This window comes from Carcharodon carcharias, chromosome 19 (assembly GCF_017639515.1).
Source record: "Carcharodon carcharias isolate sCarCar2 chromosome 19, sCarCar2.pri, whole genome shotgun sequence".
NCBI lineage: Eukaryota > Metazoa > Chordata > Chondrichthyes > Lamniformes > Lamnidae > Carcharodon > Carcharodon carcharias.
In genome coordinates, this window is record NC_054485.1 from 61,463,715 (window position 1) to 61,481,477 (window position 17,763).

The 17,763-nt window shown below is 45.8% G+C and overlaps 1 protein-coding gene across 1 annotated transcript in view; it reads right to left on the reverse strand.

Moving 5' to 3' along the window:
• tinagl1 (tubulointerstitial nephritis antigen-like 1) overlaps positions 1–17,763 on the reverse strand; it is a 200,386-nt gene that overhangs the window by 93,175 nt on the left and 89,448 nt on the right. The window contains exons 8-9 of the mRNA XM_041212103.1: positions 13,189–13,372; positions 11,763–11,808 (exon numbers count right to left, since the gene is read on the reverse strand). Of these exons, the coding sequence (XP_041068037.1) occupies positions 11,763–11,808; positions 13,189–13,372 (230 nt within the window). The remainder of the gene's footprint in view (positions 1–11,762; positions 11,809–13,188; positions 13,373–17,763) is intronic.

Below are 17,763 nucleotides of genomic sequence, written 5' to 3' on the forward strand. Positions count from 1 at the left end.
GCATGTGGCGTATATTGGAACATTACAGTGTGGGGTGTGGGGTATATCAGTGTTTCTGTGAGGAGCGTGGAATATAACAGAGTGTTACAGTGAGGGGTGTGGGGTATATCAGAGTGTTTCAGTGAGGAGTCTGCGGTTTATCAGAGTGTTACAGTGAGCGGTATGGAGTATATCAGAGTGTTACCGAGAGGGGTGTGGGGTATATCAGAGTGTTTCAGTGAGGAGTGTGGAGTATTTCAGGGTGCTACAACGAGTGGTGTGGGGTATAACAGATAGTTACAGTGAGGGGTGTTGGGTATATCATGGTGTTACAGTGAGGGGTATGGTGTATATCTGAATATTACAGTAGGGGGTGTGGGGTTTATCAGGTAGTTACAGTGAGTGGTGTGGTGTATATAAGAGTGTTATAGTGAGGGGCTTGGGCTTTTTCTGAATTTTACAGAGACAGTTGTGGGGTATATCAGAGTGTTAAAGTGAGATGTGTGGGATATATTGGAGATTTACAGTGTCGGGTCTGGGGTATATCTGAGAGTTATAGTTTGTGGTTATATCAGAGTGTAAATGTGAGGGGTGTGGCACATATCAACGGATCTTACAGTGAAGGTTGTACGGTATATCAGAGTGTGACAGTGAGGGGAGTGGGGGTATATCAGAGTGTTACAGTGAGGGAATGAGAAATATCTGAATGTTACATGGAGGGGTGTGAGATATATCAGAGTGTTAAAGTGATGTGTGTGGGATATAACAGTGTTACAATGGCGGTGTGTGGTTTATCAGAGTGTTACAGTGGGGGGTGTGGGATGTATCAGAGTGTTACAGCCTGGAGTCTAAGGTATATCAGAATGTTACAGTGAGGGCTGTCGGGAATATGAGAGTGTTACAATGAGGGGAGTGGGGTACATCAGAGTGTTACAGTGAGGGGTGTGGGGTATATCAGAGTGTTACAGTGAGGGATGGGGCGTATATCAGAGTGTTACAGTGATGGGTGTGGGGTATGTCAGATTGTTTCAGTGAGGAGTGTGGGGTATATCAACGTGTTACTGGGAGGGGTACTGTGAGGGGTGTGTGTATACCAGAGTGTTAGTCTGAGGGCTGTGGGGTTCATCAGCGTGGTACAGTGAGCGGTGTGATGTATATCAGAGTGTTGCAGTGAGGAGTGAGCGGTATATCAGAGAGTTACAGTGAGGGGTGTGGTGTATATCAGAGTGTTACAGTGAGATGTGTGGGGTATATCAGAGTGTTACGGTGAGAGGTGTGGGGTATATCAGAGAGTTACAGTAAGGTGTGTGGGGTATATCACAGTGTTACAGTGAGGGGTGTGCGGTATATCAGAGTGTTTCAGTGAGGGGAGTGGTGTATATCAGAGTCTTACAGAGAGGAGTGTGGGGTATATCAGAGTGTTACAGTGAGGAGTGTGTGGTTTATCAGAGTGTTACAATGAAGGGTGTGGGGTATATCAGAGTGTTACAGAGAAGGGTGTGGGGTATATCAGAGTGTTACAGTGAGGGGTGTGGCGTACATCAGACTGTTACAGTGAGGGGTGTGGGGTATATCAGAGTGTTACAGTGAGGGGTGTGGGGTATATCAGAGTGTTACAGTGAGGGATGTGGGTTATACCAGAGTGTTACAGAGAGGGGTGTGGAGTACATCAGATTGTTAGAGTGAGGGGTGTGGGATATATCAGAGTATTACAGTGAGGGGTGTGGGATATATCAGAGTGTTGCAGTGTGGAGTGAGCGGTATATCAGAGAGTTACAGTGAGGGGTGTGGTGTATATCAGAGCGTTAAAGTGAGATGTGTGGGATATATTGGAGATTTACAGTGTCGGGTCTGGGGTATATCAGAGAGTTATAGTGTGTGGTTATATCAGAGTGTAAATGTGAGGGTTGTGGGACATATCAATGGATCTTACAGTGAGGGTTGTACGGTATATTAGAGTGTGACAGTGAGGGGAGTGTGGGTATTTCAGAGTGTTACAGTGAGGGAATGAGAAATATCTGATTGTTACATGGAGGGGTGTGAGATATATCAGAGTGTTAAAGTGATGTGTCTGGGATATATTAGTGTTACAATGTTGGTGTGCGGTTTGTGAGAGTGTTACAGCCTGGGGTCTGGGGTATATCAGAATGTTACAGTGAGGGCTGTCGGGAAAATCAGAGTGTTACAGTGAGGGGAGTGGGGTATATCAGAGTGTTATTATGAGTGGTGTGGGGTATATCAGAGTCTTACAGTGAGGGGTGTGGCGTATATCAGAGTGTTACAGTGAGGGGTGTGGGGTATATCAGAGTGTTTCAGTGAGGAGTGTGGGGTATATCAAAGTGTTACTGTGAGAGGTACTGTGACGGGTGTGTATATACCAGAGTGTTAGTCTGAGGGCTGTGGAGTTTATCAGCGTGGTACAGTGAGCGGTGTGATGTATATTGGAGTGTTACAATGAGTGATGTGGGTTGTATCAGAGTGTTACATTGAGGGGTGTGGCGTATATCAGAGTGTTGTAGTGAGGAGTGAGCGGTATATCAGAGTGTTACAGTGAGATGTGTGGGGAATAACAGAGTGTTACCATGAAGGGTGTGGTGTATACAGGGTGTTACAATGAGGAGCGTTATATTAGATAGCTACAGGGTGGGGTGTGGTGTGTATCAGGATGTTAAAGTGATGGGTGTGGGGATCAGAGTGTTTCAGTGAGAAGTGTGGGGTATATCAAAGTGTTACTATGAGGGGTGTGTGTATACCAGAGTGTTAGTCTGAGGGCTGTGGGGTTTATCAGCGTGGTACGGTGAGCGGTGTGATGTATATCGGAGTGTAACAATGAGGGGTGTGGGTTGTAACAGAGTGTTACATTGAGGAGTGTGGGGTATATCAGAGTGTTGCAGTGAGGAGTGAGCGGTATATCAGAGTGTTACAGTGAGTGGTGTGGTGTATATCAGAGTGTTACAGTGAGGTGTGTGGGGTATATCAGAGTGTTATGGTGAGAGGTTTGGGGTATATCAATGTGTTACAGTTAGGGGTGTGGGGCATATCAGAGTGTTTCAGTGAGGGTGCTGTGTATATCAGAGTGTTACAGAGAGGAGTGTGGGGTATATCAGAGTGTTACAGTTAGGGGTGTGTGGTTTATCAGAGTGTTACAATGAGGGGTGTGGGGTATATCAGAGTGTTACAGAGAGGGGTGTGGGGTATCTCAGAGTGTTACAGTGAGGGGTGTGGGGTATATCAGATTGTTACAGTGAGGGATGTGGGATATATCAGAGTGTTACAGAGAGGGCTGTGGGGTATATCAGAGTGTCACAGTGAGGGGGGCGGGGTATATCAGTGTGTTACAATGAGGGGTGTGGGGTATATCAGGGAGTTACAGAGAAGGGTGTGGGGTATATCAGAGTGTTACAGTGAGTGGTGTGGGGTTTATCAGAGTGTAACAGAGAGGGGTGTGGGGTTTATCAATGTGTTACAGTGTGGGGTGTGGGGTATATCAGAGTGTTTCAGTGAGGCATGTGGCGTATATCGGAACGTTACAGTGAAGGGTGTGGGGTATATCAGTGTTTCAGTGAGGAGCGTGGGGTATATCAGAGTGTTACAGTGAAGGGTGTGGGGTATATCAGAGTGTTTCAGTGAGGAGTCTGCGGTATATCAGAGTGTTACAGTGAGCGGTGTTGGGTATATCAGAGTGTTACAGTGAGGGGTGTGGGGTCTATCAGAGTGTTACCAAGAGGGGTGTGGGGTATATCAGAGTGTTTCAGTGAGGAGTGTGGGGTATATCAGAGTGCTACAATGAGTGGTGTGGGGTATAACAGATAGTTACAGTGAGGGGTGTGGGCTACATCATGGTGTTACAGGTAGGGGTATGGTGTATATTAGAATATTACAGTAAGCGGTGTGGGGTTGATCAGGTAGTTACAGTGAGTGGTGTGGTGTATATAAGAGTGTTATAGTGAGGGGTGTGGGGTGTATCAGAGTGTCACAGTGAGATGTGTGGGGAATAACAGAGTGTTACCGTGAGGGGTGTGGGGTATATAGTGTGTTACAATGAGGAGCGTTATATTAGATAGCTACAGGGAGGGGTGTGGTGTGTATCAGAATGTTAGAGTGAGGGGTGTCGGCTTTTTCTGAATTTTACAGAGAGGGTTGTGGGGTATATCAGAGTGTTAAAGTGACATGTGTGGGATATATTGGAGATTTACAGTGTCGGGTGTGGGCTAAATCTGAGAGTTATAGTGTGTGGTTATATCAGAGTGTAACTGTTAGGGGTGTGGGACATATCAACGGATCTTACAGTGAGGGTTGTACGTTATGTCAGAGTGTGACAGTGAGGGTCGTGGGGGTATTTCAGAGTGTTACAGTGAGGGAATGAGAAATATCTGAATGTTACATGGAGGGGTGTGAGATATATCAGAGTGTTAAAGTGATGTGTCTGGGATATATCAGTGTTACAATGTCGGTGTGCGGTTTGTGAGAGTGTTACAGCCTGGGGTCTGGGGTATATCAGAATGTTACAGTGAGGGCTGTCGGGAAAATCAGAGTGTTACAGTGAAGGGAGAGGGGTATATCAGAGTGTTATTATGAGGGGTGTGGGGTATATCAGAGTCTTATAGTGCGGGGTGTGGCGTATATCAGAGTGTTACAGTGAGGGGTGTGGGGTATATCAGAGTGTTTCAGTGAGGAGTGTGGGGTATATCAAAGTGTTACTGTTAGAGGTACTGTGAGGGGTGTGTATATACCAGAGTGTTAGTCTGAGGGCTGTGGAGTTTATCAGCGTGGTACAGTGAGCAGTGTGATGTATATTGGAGTGTTACAATGAGTGATATGGGTTGTATCAGAGTGTTACATTGAGGGGTGTGGCGTATATCAGAGTGTTGTAGTGAGGAGTGAGCGGTATATCAGAGTGTTACAGTGAGATGTGTGGGGAATAACAGAGTGTTACCATGAAGGGTGTGGTGTATACAGGGTGTTACAATGAGGAGCGTTATATTAGATAGCTACAGGGTGGGGTGTGGTGTGTATCAGGATGTTAAAGTGATGGGTGTGGGGATCAGAGTGTTTCAGTGAGAAGTGTGGGGTATATCAAAGTGTTACTGTGAGGGGAGTGTGTATACCAGAGTGTTAGTCTGAGGGCTGTGGGGTTTATCAGCATGGTACGGTGAGCGGTGTGATGTATATCGGAGTGTAACAATGAGGGGTGTGGGTTGTAACAGAGTGTTACATTGAGGAGTGTGGGGTATATCAGAGTGTTGCAGTGAGGAGTGAGCGGTATATCAGAGCGTTACAGTGAGTGGTGTGGTGTATATCAGAGTGTTACAGTGAGGTGTGTGGGGTATATCAGAGTGTTATGGTGAGAGGTTTGGGGTATATCAATGTGTTACAGTTAGGGGTGTGGGGCATATCAGAGTGTTTCAGTGAGGGTGTTGTGTATATCAGAGTGTTACAGAGAGGAGTGTGGGGTATATCTGAGTGTTACAGTTAGGGGTGTGTGGTTTATCAGAGTGTTACAATGAGGGGTGTGGGGTATATCAGAGTGTTACAGAGAGGGGTGTGGGGTATCTCAGAGTGTTACAGTGAGGGGTGTGGGGTATATCAGATTGTTACAGTGAGGGATGTGGGATATATCAGAGTGTTACAGAGAGGGCTGTGGGGTATATCAGAGTGTCACAGTGAGGGGGGTGGGGTATATCAGTGTGTTACAATGAGGGGTGTGGGGTATATCAGGGAGTTACAGAGAAGGGTGTGGGGTATATCAGAGTGTTACAGTGAGTGGTGTGGGGTTTATCAAAGTGTAACAGAGAGGGGTGTGGGGTTTATCAATGTGTTACAGTGTGGGGTGTGGGGTATATCAGAGTGTTTCAGTGAGGCATGTGGCGTATATCGGAACGTTACAGTGAAGGGTGTGGGGTATATCAGTGTTTCAGTGAGGAGTCTGCGGTATATCAGAGTGTTACAGTGAGCGGTGTTGGGTATATCAGAGTGTTACAGTGAGGGGTGTGGGGTCTATCAGAGTGCTACCGAGAGGGTTGTGGGGTATATCAGAGTGTTTCAGTGAGGAGTGTGGGGTATATCAGAGTGCTACAATGAGTGGTGTGGGATATAACAGATAGTTACAGTGAGGGGTGTGGGCTACATCATGGTGTTACAGGTAGGGGTATGGTGTATATTAGAATATTACAGTAAGCGGTGTGGGGTTGATCAGGTAGTTACAGTGAGTGGTGTGGTGTATATAAGAGTGTTTTAGTGAGGGGTGTGGGGTATATCAGAGTGTCACAGTGAGATGTGTGGGGAATAACAGAGTGTTACCGTGAGGGGTGTGGGGTATATAGTGTGTTACAATGAGGAGCGTTATATTAGATAGCTACAGGGAGGGGTGTGGTGTGTATCAGAATGTTAAAGTGAGGGGTTTCGGCTTTTTCTGAATTTTACAGAGAGGGTTGTGGGGTATATCAGAGTGTTAAAGTGACATGTGTGGGATATATTGGAGATTTACAGTGTCGCGTGTGGGCTAAATCTGAGAGTTATAGTGTGTGGTTATATCAGAGTGTAACTGTTAGGGGTGTGGGATATATCAACGGATCTTACAGTGAGGGTTGTACGTTATGTCAGAGTGTGACAGTGAGGGTCGTGGGGGTATATCAGAGTGTTACAGTGAGGGAATGAGAAATATCTGAATGTTACATGGAGGGGTGTGAGATATATCAGAGTGTTAAAGTGATGTGTGTGGGATATAACAGTGTTACAATGTCGATGTGTGTTTTATCAGAGTGTTACAGCCTGGGGTGTGGGATGTATCAGAGTGTTACAGACTGGGGTCTGGGGTATATCAGAATGTTACAGTGAGCCTGTAGGGAATATCAGAGTGTTACAGTGAGGGGAGTGGGGTATATCAGAGTGTTATAGTGAGGGTTGTGGGGTATATCAGAGTGTTACAGTGAGGGGTGTGGGGTATATCAGAGTGTTATAATGAGGGGTGTTGGGTATATCAGAGTGTTACAGTGAGGGGTGTGGGTTATATCAGAGTGTTTCAGTGAGCAATGTGGGGTATATCAAAGTGTTACTGGGAGGGGTACTGTGAGGGGTGTGTGTATACCAGAGTGTTAGTCTGAGGGCTGTGGGGTTTATCAGCGTGGTACAGTGAGCGGTGTGATCTATACTGGAGTGTTACCATAAGGGGTGTGGGTTATGTCAGAGTGTTACATTGAGGGGTGTGGGGTATATCAGAGTGTTGCAGTGAGGAGTGAGCGGTATATCAGAGTTACAGTGAGGGGTGTGGTGTATATCAGTGTTACAGTCAGATGTGTGGGGTATATCAGAGTGTTACGGTGAGAGGTGTGGGGTATATCAGAGTGTTACAGAGAGGAGTGTGGGGTATATCAGAGTGTTACAGTGAGGGCTGTGGGTTATATCAGAGTGTTACAGTGAAGGGTGTGGGGTATAACAGAGTGTTACCAAGAGGGGTGTGGGGTATATCAGAATGTTACAGAGAGGAGTGTGGGGTATATCAGAGTGTTACAGTGAGGGCTGTGGGTTATATCAGAGTGTTACAGAGAAGGTGTGGGTTATATCCGAGTGTTACAGTGAGGGGTGTGGGGTTTATCAGAGTGTTAAAGAGAGGGATGTGGGGTTTATCAATGTGTTACAGTGAGGGCTGTGGGATATATCAGAGTGCTACAACGAGGGTTGTGGGGTATAACAGATAGTTACAGTGAGGGGTGTGGGGTACATCATGGTGTTACAGTGAGTTGTATGGTGTATATCAGAATATTACAGTAAGGGGTGTGGGCTTTATTAGGTAGTTACTGTGAAAGGTGTGGTTTATATAGGAGTGTTATAGTGAGGGGTGAGGGGTATATCAGAGTGTTACAGTGCGGGCTGTAGGTTATATCAGAGTGTTACAGTGAAGGGTGTGGGGTATAACAGAGTGTTACCAAGAGGGGTGTGGGGTATATCAGAATGTTAGTGAGGGGTGTGGGGTATATCAGAGTGTTACAATGAGGGGTGTGGGTTATATCAGAGTGTTACAGTGAGGGGACTAGGGTATATCAGAGTGTTTCAGTGAGGAGTGTGGGGTATATCGGAATGTTACAGTGAGGGGTGTGGGGTATATCTCATGTTTCAGTGAGGATTGTGGGGTATATCAGAGTGTTACAGAGATGGGTGTGGGGTATATCAGAGTGTTACAGTGAGTGGTGTGGGGTCTATCAGAGTGCTACAACGAGTGGTGTGGGGTATACCAGATAGTTACAGTGACGGGTTTGGGGTACATCATGGTGTTACAGTGAGTTGTATGGTGTATATCAGAATATTACAGTAAGGGGTGTGGGGTTTATCAGGTAGTTACAGTGAGTGGTGTGGTGTATATAAGAGTGTTATAGTGAGGCGTTTGGGGTATATCAGTGTTACAATGAAATGTGTGGGGAATTACAGAGTGTTACCGTGAGGGGTGTGGGGTATATCAGAGTGATGTGTGGGGTATATCAGAGTGTTACGGTGAGAGGTGTGGGGTATATCAGAGTGTTATATTAAGGTGTGTGGGGTATATCAGAGTGTTACACTGAGGGCTGTGGTGTATATCAGAGTATTACAGAGAGGAGTGTGGGGTATATCAGAGGGTTAGAGTGAGGGGTGTGGGTATACCAGAGTGTTACAGTGAGGGGTTTGGGGTATATCAGAGTGTTTTATTGAGGAGTGTAGGGTGTATCAGAGTGTTACAGTGAGGGGTGTGGGTATACCAGGGTGTTATAATGAGGGGAGTGGGATATATCATAGTGTTACAGTGAGGGGTGTGGGTATACCAGATTGTTAGTCAGAGGGCTGGGGGGTTTATCTGCGTGGTACAGTGAGTTGTGTGGTGTGTATCGGAGTGTTTCAGTGAGGGAGGTGGGGTATATCAGGTAGTTACAGTGAGTGCTGTGGTTTATATAAGTGTTACAATGAGGGGTGTGTGGTATATCAGAGTGTTACAGTGAGGGGTGTGGGGTATATCAGAATGTTACAATGAGGGGTGGGGGATATAACAGAGTGTTTTAGTGAGGGGTATGGGGTATATCAGAATGTTACATTTAGGGGTGGGGGGTATATTAGGGTGTTACAGTGAGGTGTATGGTTTATATCAGAAATTTATACTGAGGGGTGTGGGGTATATCAGAGTGTTACAGTGAGATGTGTGGGGTATATCAGAGTGTTACAGTGAGATGTGTGGGGAATAACAGAGTGTTACGGTGAGGGGTGGGGTGTAGATCAGAGTGTTACAGTGAGATGTGTGGGTTTATCAGAGTGTTACAGTGAGGGGTGTGGGGTATATCAGAGTGTTACAGAGAGGGGTGTGGGGTATATCAGAGTGTTTCAGTGAGGAGTGTGGGGTATATCAGAATGTTACAGTGAGGGGTGTGGGGTATATCAGTGTTTCAGTGAGGAGTGTGGGATATATCAGAGTGTTACAGTGAGGGGTGTGGGGTATATCAGAATGTTACAATGAGGGGTGTGGGATATAACAGAGTGTTTTAGTGAGGGGTATGGGGTATATCAGAATGTTACATTTAGGGGTTTGGGGTCTATCATGGTGTTACAGTGAGTTGTATGGTGTATATCAGAATGTTGCTGTGAGGGGTGTGGAGTGTTTCAGATTGTTACAGTGAGGGCTGTGGGGTATCGGAGTGTTACTGTGAGGGGTAAGGGGTATATCAGCGTGTTACGGTGAGGGGTGTGGGGTATATCAGAGTGTTACAGTGAGGTGTGTGGCGTATATCAGAGTGTTACTGTGAGGGGTGTGGGGTATATCAGAGTGTTACAGTGAGGGAGGGGCGGGATATATCAAAGAGTTACGATGAGGGATGTGGAATATATCACTCAGTGGTACGGTGAGAGGTGTGGGATGATTCAGAGTTTTACAGGTAGATGTGTGGGACGTAACAAGTGTTACAGTGAGGGGTGTGGGGTACATCAGAGTGTTACAATAGGGGTGTGGGGTATATTAGGGTGTTACAGTGAGGTGTATGGTGTACATCAGAGTGTTATATTGATGGGTGTGGGGTATATCAGAGTGTTACAGTGAGATGTGTGGGGTATATCAGAATGTTACAGTGAGATGTGTGGGGTATATCAGAGTGTTACAGTGAGATGTGTGGGGAATAACAGAGTGTTACGGTGAGGGGTGGGGTGTAGATCAGAGTGTTACAGTGAGATGTGTGGGGTTTATCAGAGTGTTACAGTGAGTTGTATGGTGAATATCAGAATATTACAGTAAGGGGTGTGGGGTTTGTCGGGTAGTTACAGTGAGTGGTGTGGTGTATATAAGAGTGTTACAGTGAGGGGTGTGGGGTATATCAGAGTGTTATGGTGAGGGATGTGGGGTCTATCACAGTGTTACAGTGAGATGTGTGGGGAATAATAGAGTGTTACCGTGATAGGCGGAGGGTATATCAGAGTGTTACAGTGAGTGGTGTGGGGTATATCAGAGTGTTACAGTGAGGGGTGTGGGGTCTAACAGATAGTTACAGTGAGGGGTGTGGGGTACATCAGAGTGTTACAGTGAGGGGTGTGGGGTATATCAGAGTGTTACAATGAGGGATTCGGGGATAACGGATAGTTACAGTGAAGGATGTGGGGTACATCATGGTGTTACAGTGAGTTGTATGGTGTATATCAGAATGTTACAGTAAGGGTAGTGGGCTATATCAGAGTTTTACAGTGAGTGGTGTGGTGTATATCAGAGTGTTACAGTGAGGGGTGTGGGGTACATCATGGTGTTACAGTGAGTTGTATGGTGTATATCAGAGTGTTACAGTAAGGGGTGTGGGGTATATCAGGTAGTTACAGTGAGTGGTGTGGTGTATATAAGAGGGTTATAGTGAGGGGTGTGGGGTATATCAGAATGTTACAGTGAGATGTGTGGGGTATATCAGAGTGTTACAGTCAGATGTGTGGGGAATAACAGAGTGTTACTGTGAGGGGTGTGGGGTACATCATGGTGGTACAGTGAGTTGCATGGTGTACATCAGAATGTTACATTGCAGGGTGTGGGTTATATCAGGTAGTTACAGTGAGTGGTGTGGTGTATACAAGAGTGTTATAGTGAGGTGTGTGGGGTATATCAGTGTTACAGTGAGATGTGTGGGGTATATCAGAATGTTACAGTGAGATGTGTGGGGTATATCAGAGTGTTACAGTGAGAGGTGTGGGGTATATCAGAGTGTTACAGTGAGATCTGTGGGGTATATCAGAATGTTACAGTGAGATGTGTGGGGTATATCAGAGTGTTACAGTGAGATGTGTGGGGTATATCAGAATGTTACAGTGAGATGTGTGGGGTATATCAGAGTGTTACAGTGAGATGTGTGGGGCATATCAGAATGTTACAGTGAGATGTGTGGGGTATATCAGAGTGTTACAGTGAGGGGTGTGGGTTATATCAGAGTATTACAGTGAGGGGTGTGGGGTATATCAGAATGTTACAGTGAGATGTGTGGGGTATATCAGAATGTTACAGTGAGATGTGTGGCGTATATCAGAGTGTTACAGTGAGGGGTGTGGGGTATATCAGAGTGTTACAGTGAGGGGTGTGGGGTATATCAGAATGTTACAGTGAGATATGTGGGGTATATCAGAATGTTACAGTGAGATGTGTGGGGTATATCAGAGTGTTACAGTGAGGGGTGTGGGGAATATCAGAGCATTACATTAGCGTGTATTATATGTATATTGCGCTATATTTAATGCTGTTTCCATCTCCTGTGCTCATAGTCTGAATGCAATCTTTATCTGTTTCTGCTCCCTGTATCTCCTACCTTGTACTGGCCCATTCTCCAGCAGTTCTTTCATTATTTCCTTGTCCTGTTGGATAAATATTTATTGCTAATTAATTTGAATAAAAGCAAAACCATTCACTGATTGCTTTGTAACATAACAATCATTGATAACCCACCCACACCTCCTTGTTCCAGAACCTGTCACAGAGCAGCGACATTTGGCATGTCCCAACTGATTACAGCCCCTGACGGGAGTGGTTTAGTGACTCTGATGGGAGCAGGTTAGTGATCCTGATCGGATAGGATTAATAACACTGATGGGAGGGGTGTTAGTTTTTTTTATTCATTTACAGGATGTGGGCATCACTGGCTGGACCAGCATTTATTGCCCATCCCTAACTGCCCTTGGGAAGGTGGTGGTGAGCTGCCTTCTTGAACTGCTGCAGTCCCTGTGGTGTAGGTACATCCACAGTGCTGTTTAGGTGAGATTTCCAGGCTTTTGTCCCAGTGACAGTGAAGCAATGGTGATATATTTCCAAGCCAGGATGGTGAATGACTTGGAGGGGAACTTCCAGGTGTGGTGTTCCCATCTATCTGCTGCCCTTGTCCTTCTAGATGGTAGTGGTTGTGGGTTTGGAAGGTGCTGTCTAAGGAATCTTGGTGAGTTCCTGCAATACATGTTGTACATGGTACACACTGCTGCTACTGTGTGTTGGTGGTGGAGGGAGTGAATGTTTGTGGATGGGATGCCAATCAAGGGGGCTGCTTGTCCTGGATGGTGTCAAACTTCTTGAGTGTTGTGGGAGCTGCACTCATCCAGGCAAGTGGGAGTATTCCATCACACTCCTGACTTGTGCCTTGTAGATGATGGACAGGCTTTGGGAAGTCAGGAGGTGAGTTATTTGTCGCAGGATTCCTAGCCTCTGACCTGTTCTTGTAGCCACAGTATTTATATGGCTAGTCCAATTCATTTTCTGCCCAATGGTAACCCCCAGGATGTTGATAGTAGGGGATTCAGTGATGGTAATGCCATTGAACGCCAAGGGGCCTTGGTTATATTCTCTCTTGTTGGAGATGTTGATTGCCTGACACTTGTGTGACCCTGATGGTATACAGGAGCATGTCTAGGAGATAGTACTGGCTCTAGCAGTGGGATAAAGTCATTTGCACTGAAACAAATCACTAGAATGTTGTTTCAACCTTTAAAGGAATAAGTGAATGAAGTGAATTGTAAAATCAGTGGGTTAGATTGTGTGTGAATGATGATATTCAAGGGATAGATTAACTGGATTGAGTTGAGTTGAAGTCACTGACTCACTAAGTGGGTGCTGGGTGTCAAATAGCATTTTCCTCCTGTAAACTGTTTCCCTGTTACTCTTAGACAAAACTTCACCAATAGCCAGGGATGAAAGCCTGAGGATGAGAGCTGGAAAGACAGGAATGGATTCAGCTCCAAGTTACTCACATTATTGGAGAGACGGTAGGGTGGAGTGGATTGGTAGATGTGGTTGGTGTGGGTGTAGGGATTGGGACAGGGCATCGTTGCCTGCCTCTTGCCACGGCCAGCTGACCGGGTGGACATCATACACGGGTTACTGAGCTGCTGGCTCTCTGAGTTGGAGAATGGGTAGCAGGCGTCTGACACTACTCTGTAAGGAGAAAAACAGAAAGAGGTGACTCTGGAGCTTTAAACACGGAATGTCAGTCAAAGTAATTAACCAACTAGAAACATCAATTAGTCAAGAGGTCCCAAGACCAATACAAGGGTTACTGATTTCCCAATTTGTCACAATTCAAGTCATTACTCTGATCCTGGAAGCTTATTTACTATTTTGATCCATTCTGAGCTGTTAGATTTGTTTAAGTTTGGAAGTGATGTCTCTCTGTTACACCATGCAACATCACACATCATCTTCTCCATTATGCAAGGACAAATTCCATTTGTTGCTCTATGAATACCAGCCATGTCTCAGTGGAAATATTCTGAGTTAGAAAGTCATGGCTTTAATCCTCACTCCAGATCCCAATGCAGTACTGGGGGAGTGTTACATTAAACATGAGGCCCCATCTGCCCTCTCAGGTAGAATAAAAAGATTCCACGACACAGAAGGACAAGGGAGTTCTTCTTGTGTATTGGACAATATTTATCCTTAAACCAACATCACTGAAACAGAACTCCAATCATGATGGCATTGTGGTTTGTTGGAACTTGCTGTGTAAAAATTGGCTCCTGTGGATCCTCCAGTACAATGTTAGTAATACTGCATTGTCTATGAATCTGTGGGACATCCTGAGGTTGTGAAAGGTGCTATAGAAATGCAATTCTTTCCTTCCTTTCTTTAGAACAACATTTATACAGTGCCTTAAATGAAGAAAAATCTCTTCAAGTGCTTCACAGAGGAAATATAATTCACATCAAGCCAATGAGGGAAATATACAAATGGTGAGCAAAGTTTGAAGAGGTAGCTTTAAAGGAAAGTCTAATGGGAGGAGAGAGAGGTAGAGAGAGCAAGAAATTTTGGAAGGATATTCTAGAGCTTTGGGCCAAGGCAGCTTAAGACACAGCAGGAAATGCTTCAGCTAAAGAAAGACGAGGAGACACTAAAAGGCAGAACAAAAGGTGTACAGATATCTGAGATAGTTATGGTGCTAGAGGAGATTACAGAGAACGAAAGGGTGAGGCCATGGAACAATTTGCAAACAAAAATTAAAATGGAAGCATTCCTTGACTTGGAACTAATGCAAGGCAGCAAGCACAGGGTGATTGGTCAGTGGGACTTGGTGCGAGTTAGGACACAGGCAGAAGAGTTTTAGATGATCACATGGTATTGGCTGGTGTTAATGGGCTGTTAGGAGGAGAGCATTGGAAGAGTTGGGTTGGAGGTAACGAGAACATGGATGAAGGTTTCAGCAGTAGATGAGCAGAGGTACCGGAGGAGATGGACAATGTTCCATAGATTGAATTAGCTGATCTTTATTATAGGGGTTGGGGTGAATGGGGTCAGAAGCTCATCTCAGGATCAAACAGGACCCTGAGGTTCTAGTCTGCTTCAGCCTAGAACAGTGACTAGGGAAGGAGTTGGAGTTAATAGGAGGCAAATGGAGTTTGTTGTGGGGATTGAGTTTCAATTCTCTTCTGTTTAATTCAATTCAATTCTGTTTAACCTGAGGAATTGCAGCTCATCCAAGATTGGAATGTAGAACAAAAGAAAAATAATATGGAGGGATAAGAGAGTTGGAGCAGGGCAGAGGGTTGTGAATGACGTCACCAAAGGAGACATGAAGACAAGAAAAAAGGGTTAAGGATCTAACTTTGGAAGAACTGCGGGCTGGATGGGGGAAAAGGCCATTACTGGAGGTGCTCAGCTAAAATTGGACCAGAGAGGAACCAAGTGAGGACAAGTGTCACTGAGCTGGTCAACAGAGGAAGTGTCAGATGATGATGGTGAGGATCAAATGTTTCAAAGGCTGCAGAGAGGTCAAGGAGGGCTCAGCACTGCCTTTATGGTGCAGAGTATCAGGTGATATCCAGATGTTAAGCTGGGCATTGGCTTCAGGGTCCATGGCTTAGAGAGAGGATAGGCTGTCTACAGGATCCTTGCTTCAATGCTCTACCAACACTTAGACTGGAATTTTACATGGTGCTGTTGGCCCTGTCCACTGGCCAGAAAGTCGTGGGCAGCCCCATCTCGGCCAGCTTTGGAAGTGTCAACTGCATTTTATACTCATCAGGCAGTTAATGCCCTGCAGTCGGGGCTTCTGTCTCTTTAAGAGAAGAGGTCCCGCCCTGAAAAGCTGCCAGCCAATCGGATGACCAACAGTTCTTCATTCCAAGCAGTGCCGCTGGGAGCTGGGAGGTCTATCTGGTAAAATGCCAGTGGCGGTGGATTGGTGATGGGCACGCCACTCCATACCTTCTCACTGGATTTTATGCCTCCCTCTCCCCCGCCACCGCAACCCAGCACATTCCCTGGGTCACCTTAAAATGCCAGGCTTAATGGAGGAATGGCCACTGCCCTGGCACAATAGAGAGCTGCTGGCATCATGGAAGTGTACACCCAGTGATTGGGAAATGGACAAAGCAAATCATTGAAATCACCTACTCAACAAAATTGGGAGCAGCAATGGAAATTGCCCAGAAAAAGGTGGTATGTTTCTTTACTCTGAGAGAATAGTTGAGCTGAATAACATAGATTCGTTTAAGGGGAAGCTAGAGGAACACTTGAGGGAGAAAGAAATATAAGGTTATGCAGATAGGGTGAGATGAAGAAGGGTGGGTAGAGGCTCATGTGGGACATAGACAACAGCCATTGAGGCCTCTATCAGTGCTGTAAGTTCCATGCAGCAATGTTACAGGGGGCGGGTGGGGGGATGGTGTGGTGTGGTGTACAGACTTGCTAATCTCGCAAAGACTCAAAACAACAAACATTCTTTGGTATAGCTCTGTGATGAAAACAGCTGGCTTATAGTGACTGAATAAATTACATCTTTTCTAACATGAAGGGTGGAATTTAATGGAGGCAATGGGGGTCTTGCCCACTTGCTGGAGAGCTGGCCAGGGCCCGATGTCACCTCTTTTAGGGAAGGCTCGCCGAGTTAAGTGCCGCTTAACAGGACAGGGGCACTCCTTCCCTAGGGTCAAGGACCTCAGGGGCAGAGGTCCCGGCCACCGAGAACTGCTGGCCAATCAAAGGCCGGCAGTTCTAATTATTGGCAATGCTACCAGAGACGTGGTGCCTGTTGTTGGTACAACACCCACCTCGGGGTCCAGAATCATCACTGGATCCTATACTACAGTTGAATGACGGGGGGTGGGGGGAGGTAGCAGGGTAGGGCTTGTGGGGAAGGTGAGGGTGGGGTTGTCAGCAGCAAGGGCAGGGGGGGTGGCACTCAAGGGGCTTCTTTGATCAGGCATTGAGTGCCTTTGAATGAAGAATCCATCTCAGGAGCCCACAGGCAATGCCACACAGGTTCACTTGTCATGCTATCCATGTGACAAGTCCCCTGTCCACCATGGATTAATACCGGCGGCAGCAGGGTGAGGCTCTTAAGTGGGTATTAATCACCCAACTAAAAGATCGATTGGCGGTAGGTCCCCACCCACCACCCTCACATCACCGAACACGTCACTCTGAGGGCAATAAATTTCATTCAAGATTTTGAACCAGCAGTTCAGGGTTCACATTCTGCAATTCCATTTCATTTTCTATGAAAACCAAAACCCAATGATCTTGCCCATACTATGTACAAACAAATAGCTCCACTGAGAGTACAACAGGATACCCGCTGCAGTACCTGAAGCTGCAGATGAACCCATCATTTGAACAGTAGGAAGAAAGCTATAGCACACAGCAGCATGGTCTTTACACCACTGGGTAACCAAATAGGGCCTCAGTCTGCAGCAGGAGGCCAGGTTACAGGCAGATTCCCAAGAGTGTTGTCTGCTCTTCTCTGACAGGGCAGAGGTTCCTCTCCTGCCTGCCTATACTCAATAAATGACCTTGCTATGCTGCAAAAAGCCACAGGGGATGAGAGCTGATGGGTTAACTGTATAAACTGAACACTGAGGCATTAGTTCAAAAGTCAAGGGTAGCAACTCACCCACATATCAGTGAAGATATGCAGCCAGAGATTCAATTTGTTGTTTTGTACCCGAGTTTGACATCAAATACTTTTGGTTTGCACATTCACTGAAGAAACATTTATGACTATAAGCCTAATGAGATAAATTAGGCATTTAACCAAAAGAAGAAATAGAGACAGAGAGGGAAAGGGAGAGGTAAACAGAGTGAGACACAGATACATACAGACAGAAAGATATATATATATATATATTTAATGCGAGAGAGAAAGGGAGAGAGAGACCAAGACAGGCAGAGGTTTGTGAAGAAGATAAGATTCAGTCACAAAGTTTCTAGTGATACTGCTGACTGCCCACAAACACTGCCTTACAATCAGCGACTGGCCATTGACCCCAGGCAGGATTTAAATTCACACTCATTTGACAGCTGCAGTGAAGCAAAAGGCTGGGTTACTTTCC